Source organism: Condylura cristata, unplaced genomic scaffold (assembly GCF_000260355.1).
Source record: "Condylura cristata isolate star-nosed mole 26May11 unplaced genomic scaffold, ConCri1.0 scaffold00053, whole genome shotgun sequence".
In the NCBI taxonomy this organism is placed as follows: Eukaryota; Metazoa; Chordata; class Mammalia; order Eulipotyphla; family Talpidae; genus Condylura; species Condylura cristata.
The window spans coordinates 457,952-467,208 of record NW_004567154.1 but is presented as its reverse complement, the minus strand read 5'-3'; the positions used below and the strand labels follow the sequence as shown (position 1 = coordinate 467,208).

The 9,257-nt window shown below is 40.5% G+C and overlaps 2 protein-coding genes across 5 annotated transcripts in view; both read left to right on the top strand.

The window, feature by feature from the left end:
- Nucleotides 1–9,257, top strand: part of SMC1A (structural maintenance of chromosomes 1A) — a 50,422-nt gene that overhangs the window by 21,854 nt on the left and 19,311 nt on the right. For all 4 annotated transcript variants that reach the window (XM_012734294.1, XM_012734293.1, XM_012734292.1 and 1 more), the window contains exons 17-19: nt 1,345–1,490; nt 1,581–1,734; nt 2,685–2,795. In XM_012734294.1, the coding sequence (XP_012589748.1) occupies nt 1,345–1,490; nt 1,581–1,734; nt 2,685–2,795 (411 nt within the window). The remainder of the gene's footprint in view (nt 1–1,344; nt 1,491–1,580; nt 1,735–2,684; nt 2,796–9,257) is intronic.
- LAMTOR3 (late endosomal/lysosomal adaptor, MAPK and MTOR activator 3) lies at nt 7,514–7,883 on the top strand. Its single transcript, XM_012734295.1, is given in 3 exon segments — nt 7,514–7,640; nt 7,643–7,819; nt 7,822–7,883. Coding segments are annotated over 3 exon segments (366 nt in total).

The following is a 9,257-nucleotide window of genomic DNA, read 5'->3' as shown; positions in this document are numbered from 1 at the left end:
CCTCCGGGGCAGGCGGGAATCAAACTCATGTGGAAGTGGCTTTAGCTTCTTAGTGCTGTGCTTTAACCCGCTGCGCCTCCAGGGAGGGCCACCAAGCCCCTTTTAAAGAAAAAATATTGCCAAGATCTCCATTGTTGGCATAACAATTCTTTAACATTACTTAAATGTAGACAGACATATCTATTTGATAAATGTAACCAAAAAGCCAAGAAGGAGCTATTCATTGAATATTATAATTGACCATATTAATTCCATGGAACAGATAATGGTATTTTGCTGAAACTGAGTCCCTTTTCACTGTATGCCTGTGCTGCTGCCTGGGTCACTGAATACTGTCTAACGACTCACTTTTCCCATGCCCTTTCTCTTTAAATTCCTTGTGAAACCTTTCTTCCTTACATCATTCACTCCTGTGAGGTGATTTGATTTGAATATATTTGTCTGATTATATATATATTTTAAGAGTTATTTATTTATGCATACAAGAGCTGGGGTGCAGGCCAAAAGTGCAGGTATGGGCTTGGTGGGAGGTGAGAAGATTCACCAGAGAGAAAGTGTGGAGTGGAACAGGCAGATCCCACTGCTGAGGGGAGCAGTGGACAAGATAGGAAAGGTCTCCTGTGTCATGTGCTGTTAGCTCCCTAGCTGGGGAATCAATCTCATTTTGCAGTGGTTGCCGATGGTTACATAGTGCTGAGACTTAACCCCTTGTGCCACCAAGGAGGCCCTGAATTCTTATATTGTTATTGTGTTGGGTTTTTCCCCATTAAACCCTAATGGCTAAAATAGTCTTCTTTGGTGTCATCAAGATCTTAAATGCAAATGCAGATTGGGGAGTAAAATCCTGGGAGAGGACTGGGCAGATATCTAGATGATCCAGAATCATAGATCCAGATTCTAGGCCTTTATTTGGAAATGACAGTAGTTTTGATGGAGGAAAAGTACTCAAATAAACCTTAAATCAGAATGTAGAGTTTTAATTACATTCAAGTCTCAATTATATAGAGCTGTTTATAAGTTATGCTGGAGAAAATAGGCTAAAATATTAATTGGGTATCTCTTGCTGTTGGGATTATGAGCTCTCCCTCCTTTTCACCCCTCCATGCTTTATACTTTTTCTGTACATTGAACTTTTGTATAGAAGGCAACTTGGATAATGGAGAGCAGCCAAACAAATTACCTCAGGGGTGATGTGGGTTTGTAAAGGCAGAGGTCATTGAAGAGAGGCCCCAACAAACTATCCGGTGGCAAGGGTGGGGGTAAGGGAAGAAGATCCCAAGGTGAGATGGGGGAAGCCTTCACCTCTTGTCCTGGTCCTCTCCCCCCCTCCCTGGCTGGGACCAGGAGGAACAAAGACACATGAAGATCATAGATGAGACCATGGCCCAGCTACAAGACCTGAAGAATCAGCATCTGGCCAAGAAGTCGGAGGTGAATGATAAGAATCATGAGATGGAGGAGATTCGTAAGAAACTGGGGGGCGCTAACAAGTGAGTGGGTTCAAGCCAAGGGTTGGGGGAGGTAGTAGAGCAGGTAACCTGCTGGATCGGGTCTCACCCAACTTCCTGGTCATTTCTTAGGGAAATGACCCACTTACAAAAGGAGGTGACAGCCATTGAGACCAAGCTTGAACAGAAGCGGAGTGATCGCCACAACCTGCTACAGGCCTGCAAAATGCAGGACATCAAGTTGCCACTGTCTAAGGGCACCATGGATGATATTAGTCAGGAAGAGGTGAGTATTATGGCTGGTTGTGGACATGAGCTGTCAACATTCAGAGGTAGAGGACGACATTGATGAGAGAGGTAGATGGGAAGATGGTGAGGGACATAAGGAGGGATGCAGAGGAGATGAGGCCGGGTGAGGCTGTGAAGGCAGGTGAGGTGAAGGGGAATAGCCTTGGTGTTAAAGGGAAGTTGAATTGGGCCTAGTTCTCTATGTCAGTAGGTGGTAGCAGTAAACCAGGAGAGGGAAACAGTCATTAACCTCAGGGACTTAAGCAGTGTTAGCTCTAGCAGGTGATGGGACTTGGTGGGAGTGGGAGTTGAGGCGCACTAGTTGAGAGGAAAGGAAGACAGACTGTGGGACTCTGTGGTGAGTGAAGTTGGCCAGGAGAGGGTTGGGTAGAAGCAAGGTAAGGTAAGGGACATCAGCAATATGGAAGTGATTAAGCCTAGAGGAAAGGGAGTGACACTAGCCAGTAGAGGAACCAAGACATTTGAAGATTGGTAGCAAGGGGGTGGGTGATGTTAACCAGGAGGAGGTGGCATATGTCCTGTTTTAGACCCACATATCGTTTCCCCTTCTCAAGTAGCATTTCAGTTTAATTCAGCAAAATATTTTCAGCACTAGAAATGTACATGTATCACCTCATAGTAGCTTGTGGCTTAATTACTTCTAGTCATAATCATGGCCCTGCCAGGCAGGCATCATTCCACGTTACAGATGAGAGAACTTGGTATCTGACAGTATGCCTCACCCAGATCACATTGTTAATCAGCAGTAGAGCCCAATTTTCACCTTGGGTTTTTGCCTTTAAACTCACTTTTGCCACAAGTACTTTCTAGCCTGGTCCTGTCTCAGTAACACTGGAGGCTGCAAAGGAGCTCTTATCACCTCTTACACCCACCAGGAAACTCTCATGGACATTTTGCTGCATTAGACTCTCCCTCTTGCTATTGCAGGGTAGCTCCCAGGGGGAGGATTCAGTGAGTGGTTCCCAGCGAACTTCCAGTATCTATGCACGAGAGGCCCTCATCGAAATCGACTATGGTGACCTATGTGAGGATCTGAAGGTGAGGCTCACACTAGGGTGGGGTGGCGGTGGTGTCCAGCTGCCCAAAGAGTTACTCCATGTGAGGGCCCTGAGTCTGGAAAGAGAGGAGAGCTGGCAAGGGAGGGAGGAGTTAACTTGTGGTCCAGGGTCTACTCCCCATGTGTGCACACAGACACAGGCACATCTTCCATTCCCGCTCCCAGTTACCCCATGTCCCTACCTTCTGCCAGTTTCCCCTTCCATGCTCATACATCTCGGGTTAGGCCCACACAGAACATGTGCTCCTGTGCAGAAACCTTGGATGTTCCTCAGGGTTCTGTCTCAGTTGGCATTCTCACTTGGCATTCTCTCATCCTGGGTATCTTGTTTATTCCCTTAGCTTCAGTTATCATCTCTATACTAGGTCTTATAGGTACCTCAAAACCCAACCTCCCTTCCCAAATCTACCCCATCTCAGTGCCAGCCCCAGATTCAAACCAGAATCTGAGCCTAATTCTTGACACTCTCCCTGTATATTCAGTGAATTACCAAGCCCTATTCATTCTCCCACCTAAATATCTATTGACTTCTATTCCACTTTCTGTAGTACAGGCTGCTTTTCTATGTCACATGAATTACCGTAAGATCCTTCTAGTTTCTGATGCTTGCCGATCCATCATTACAGGGAGGTTACTTGATATTTTTGAAAACTTTATTATGCTGATTTTCAAACATATGGAAGTAGAGAGATTGATATAATGAACCCCAGGTATTCATCATCCAGTTTTCAGCAATTAGCACCATGTGCTCAGTCTCATTTTTATACCCTTCTTTCTTGCCATTGAACTATTTTAAATCAAATTCAGGTATTGTTCCATTGATAATTACCTTAGCATGTATCTCTACAATATAGATAATTAAAACAATACGCAAAATATCATTCCAAGAAAAATTTAATAATAACTCTAATTTCTAATATTCAGTAAGTGTTTAGATTTCTATGACTGTTCCATAAATATATATTTTTTACAGTCTGTGTATTTAAATCAGGATTCAAGTGAGGTCCAGATGTTAAAATCAGTCTTTCTAGTATGTGATGTTTTTTCTTACCCCTTTTTATTTTTTCCCTATTTATAGGAGAAACTGGGTCATTGGTCTTATACAGTTTTCTACACTGTGAATTTATGTCCCATGATGTTATTTAACAAGTTCTTCCAGCCCCTGTATTTCCTGTAGACTGATCGTTAAATCTAAGATTGACTGGATTCAGGTTCATTTTGTGTCTTTGGCAAGATTGTGTCATGGGTAGTTCTGTATACGTTTCAACTTTCTTTTGCATTGAATTGGTAGGTACCGAATATCAGTTTTATCAAGATTGATCAGTGTTCAACATTATTTATAGAATATTCTTGCCACAAATTCAAACAAGGGTCCAATCAAGCTTTTATAGCTATCCATTACATGAAGCACTGGTATAAGAGGAATATGATAAATGAAAGCACAGAGCTGCAGTTAGCCAAATCCAGACTGGGAAATTAAAGGACAAAAGCTATGTTCTCTTCCATAAGTAAACAGGAAGAAAGAAAAGAAATGGAGGGAAAGCTTTTTAAAAAAGATTTATTTATTTGTTTGTTTATTCATGCATGCATGCATATAAGACCAGGCCAGGTGGGCAGTGAGGGACTTCACCAGAGGTAGAGTGGGGAGCAGAAAACTGAAATCCGTTGCTGAGGGGAGCAGTGGGTGGGTCAGGAGAGGTCTGCCAGGCCACATGGGTCACGTCCCTGGCTGGGGATCCAACTGTGCTGCAGTGGCTGCTGATAGCTTCATAGTGCTGTGCTTTGACCTGTTTTGCCACCAGGGAGGGCCCCAGAGGGAAAACTTTTATTGATATGAGGCAAATAAACCAATTGGAATATGTGGTCCTCTCTTGAATTTATTGCAAAGAAAAAAGAGGAAGGGGAATTTTTGTAGTGTGTACCTTGTTTAGAACCTCTTAGAAAATTAAAAAAATATATATTGTATAAGTCTTTCCCTTGGTGGCACAGTGGGTTAAAGCACTGCACTGTGAAGCTCTCCAAAGCCACTGCAGCACGAGTCACATCCCCGGCCATGGAGCTGACCCACAAGACGTGGCAGACCTCTCCTGTCTCACCCGCTATTCCCCTCAGCAGTGTATTTTGGTCAATCTGCCTGTTCTGTTCCCCACTCGCTTGTCTCTGGTGAATCCTCTCATCCACCACACCTGTGGCCTGTACTCCAGTTCTGTAAGCATAAATAAATAAATCATTTAAAAATATATTGTATAAAACAATTAGGAGGGTATGAACACTGACCAGATACATTTATAATGTCCAGAAATTGTTCAGATAGTTTATGATGTTCATGAATTATTGTTAATGTTTTTAGGTGGGAGAACGGTGTTGTATTTTTATTTTTAATTGTTCTTACCTTTTACAACAGTGCTTCTTAGTGGGATGAGGGTGGGATGGATTTTGTGTTTCCAGTGGACATTTGGTAATGTCTTGGAGACACTCTTGTCATACCCACTTATTACAACTTGAGGCAGAGTATAGCCATGCCACTCAGCATCCTACAGTGCACAAAGGACAGTCCCCATAACAAAAAATCATGCCATCGAAAATGTCAATACTGCCAGGATTCAGAAACCCATTTCAGAGGTACATACACCCATATTTATAGGTGAAATAATGTCTAAAAGAAGTGGGTATAAAATGGCATAGTATTGGCCATGAGTTGATATTTATTGGAACTGAATAATAAGCACATGCGGTTTGTTATGTTATTCTCTGCACTTTTATATATGTTTGAAAATTTACATAATACATATTTTAAAGAGGAAAAAATCATGATCACTAGATTCAGGTTTTGTTAAAACCCATCAATTTTTATAAAGTTCAACCTTTTATGACTTGTTTCTAGCAACTATTAATAATCACCACCTAAATCCATGAAGGATTACAACTTATTAGTTGGAATTCTAAGAACTTTCTCACATCCAAATGTTTGTTCCCTAAAAACAATTAGCGTAGAAAAGGTAGGATATATACCTGCTTTCAAAATGAGTTGGTCAACCGAAAATATTTTGGTTACCAGAGGGAAGGTTGGGGAAGGGATAGAGAAAGGCAGGGAGGGGCTCGGCCACTGGCACAGGAAGTTTGGTGGAAGGTGAGTGTAGCATTTGTTTATAAAGGGGAGTAAATATCTAACCCTGAAATTATATAGGCATGTGAACAATCAACACAAATTAATAAAAGAATAAAATAAAGATGACTGATGAGGTTTTTAATGTAGTTGTATTTATTAAAAACGTAAGTGAATGTGTTTATCTTTTTTTTTGATGTTTAAATTGTCTCAACTTTGGCTAGCGGGAGCTAGTACAGGTTGATTTTTGTTCTTATTTTTAGATTCTTAATTATAGAAAAATTCACATGCAAAAGTAAAATAGTACAATGCTATCTTGTGTAGCCTTCACTGGTTTCAGTACTTACCAACTGGTGGCCAAACTTGTTTCTTCCACACTTGCAAATACTCCACCCTCCTCCCCCTCCCCCAGGTTATTTAAAAATAAATCCTTGGCATCATATCACTTCATTTGTAAATACTTTAGATGTATTACTTTAAAGAGATAATTCTTAAATATATTTAGAGCCATTTTCATATCAAAAAACAGTAATTCCTTAATGTTATATATATTTTGTAATAATTCATCTAGTAACATGACTAGTATTCACATTTCTCTTATTGTCATATATACACAAAATCTTACAGTTTTGCTTCTTTGAATTGGGAGTCAAATGACATGACCGGTATAGTGATTGGTTGGTATGTCTCTTAAGTCTCATTTTATCTCCATGATCCCCCTCCATCTATTTTTATTTTTATTGCTTTTTTGGGGGTTTTTAAGGATTTATTTATTTAGGCATACAAAATTGGGGTACAGGCCACAGGTGTGGGGGGTGAGAGACTTCACCAGAGACAGAGTGGGGAACAGAACAGGCAGATGTATTGAAATACACTGCTGAGGGGGCAGCAGGCGGGTCAGGAGAGGTTTGCTGTGCCATGTGGGTCACCTCCCTGGTAGCCAGGGATTAAGCTCATGCTGTAGTAGCTGACATAGCTACATAGTGCTACATTTTAACCCATTGTGCCACCTGGGAGGGCCCTATTTTTAGTATTTTTTATTGTTAAGCTAGTCATCTTGCCCAAAATATTGTCTTTAAATCTGTACTTCATTGCTTGTATTCTGTGATTTTTAAAATGTTACACAGAACAAAGAAAAAAAATTTTTTTACTATCCCCTGTAGTTCCTGTGAGTGGGTAATTAGATATAATGTTCAAAGATATAATGCCTAATAATACCCACATGTGTAATTTCTATTTTTAAAAAACATTTATTTATGCATGCAAGAACTGGGGTACAGGCCAGAGAGGTGTGTGTTGGGGGGAGAATTAGAGGATTCACGAGAGACAGAATTGGGAACAGAACAGGCTGATGTACTGAAATACACTGCTGGGGAGCAGTGGTGAGAGAGGAGAGGTCTGCCGCGCCATGTGAGTCACTGCCTTCAGCCAGCTAGGGATGAACCTGTGCTGCAGTGGCTGTGGATAGCTTCATAGTACTTGCTTAACCCCCTTGTGCCACCAGGGAGGCCCCATATGTAATGTTTAAAAGGTGAAATTAGGCCCCTGGGAACCAGGTTGAGAAGTCGAGCACAGATCATGGGTGGGGGCACCATGGTGGATGACCTCAAGCAGTTTCTATATAAAAACTTACCAAGTGTTGAAGGACTTCATGCTGTTGTTGTTTCTAGTAGAGGTGGAGTGTCTGTTGTTAAAGTAGCCAGTGACAGTGCCCCAGAATATGGAGACTTGGTTTCTTCTCCACCTTTGCCCTTGCCAGGGGGGTAAACTGGGACTTTCAAAAAATAAAAAGTATTAGTATTATCTGTTACTACAACACCTACCAAGTGGTTTAATTTAATCATTTACTTGTCGTGGTGAGTTTCATAGCCAACAGCATTGCCAATACAGAACTAATTGTCAGTTAGAAAAGGAACTTCCTCCATTATTTAAAGCTTTGAGACAAGTTGTGGAAGTTTCTTAATCCAGTAGTGGTTTTAATGTCTACCTTAACTGCATTATAAGAGACCCAGTGTCAATCTAACAATCTTCCAGACCTCAACAGTGCTTATAACCATGTACTCAACAAAGGATCCCTTTTCCACCTTATCTAAACAAAGAGCCTATAGTATAACAAATTGGTTGTCCTCTTTTCCTGTATGGGTTCTTTTCTTACTTTAGTGAGATCTGGGACACCACAGAAAGGGCTCACTCCATCACAGTTCCCATGGAGTTAGTCCGTTTAGCAGATGTGGATGAGATCTGCTTGGTGGGTCAGAATCAAAATAGTACACAATCCATTGAAGCCAGTAAGTGCTCCCTCCACTTAACGTGTATAGAGGGAAGCAGACCCTTTTTATTGTGAATAATAAGGACATATTTTTCTTCATTTTAGTTTACTTTGTGAAGAATATAAAATGACATAGTGAAAGTAATAAAATCAACCCAAAAAGGTGAAATTCATTTTAGTACTATATTTTAACCCAATAAATCCAAAAGTTATTTAAATATATAAATATAAAATTATTGATGAGATAGTTTTCAAAAATCTAGTATACTATATTTTAGACATACAGGGCATCTCAATTCATATGCTCAATTCATATGCTACAAATTTCCCTTAGAAATACTTGACCTGTGTTTAGAGTATTTAATATCCTAAACTTAGAGTCAAGAAAGGAGAGATACAAACTTAAGTCATTCCAAATGTAAAGTTTTCCAGTAGCTGAATTAAGTTTTCCAGTAACCAGATTATCAATTTTCAATCCAAATTAATAAATTCAATAAAATTAAAACTTTAGTTCCTCGGTCATACTAAATGCTTTTTTCATGCTTGGTAGTTACAGGTGACTTATAGCCACCTCATGGGACAGCTCAGATCTACAGGCTTGATTAGATTCCAGCTTGGGGTTTCTTTGGGCCAAGACTACTTTATTAATATGACTACCATCCAGAAGTTTATAATGTCTAGTTATAGCTCTGTTTGTGTGGTTTGTAGTCCTGCTGATCATCGCCTAAGTTCCATTAATTTGGCAAGAGTTGCAAAGTGATCTATCATTGTTTTTAATTGCTAGCTAGAATATCATCAAGATTTCCTCTCATCAGTTATTTGAGGTAGTTTTTATAGGAAAGAACAGGTTATATATGCTTGATTCTCTCCCCTTTTTTATAAACCAGTTTTTAAAATAATGAGGTTTTTTTTTTTTAAGATTTATTTATCCATACAGAACTGGGGTACAGGCCAGAGATGCGAAGGGTGAGAGGATTCACCAAGGACAGAGTGGGGAGCAGAACAGGCAGATCAACGAAGTACACTGCTGAGGGGAGCAGCGGGCGGGTCAGGAGAGGTCTGCCACAC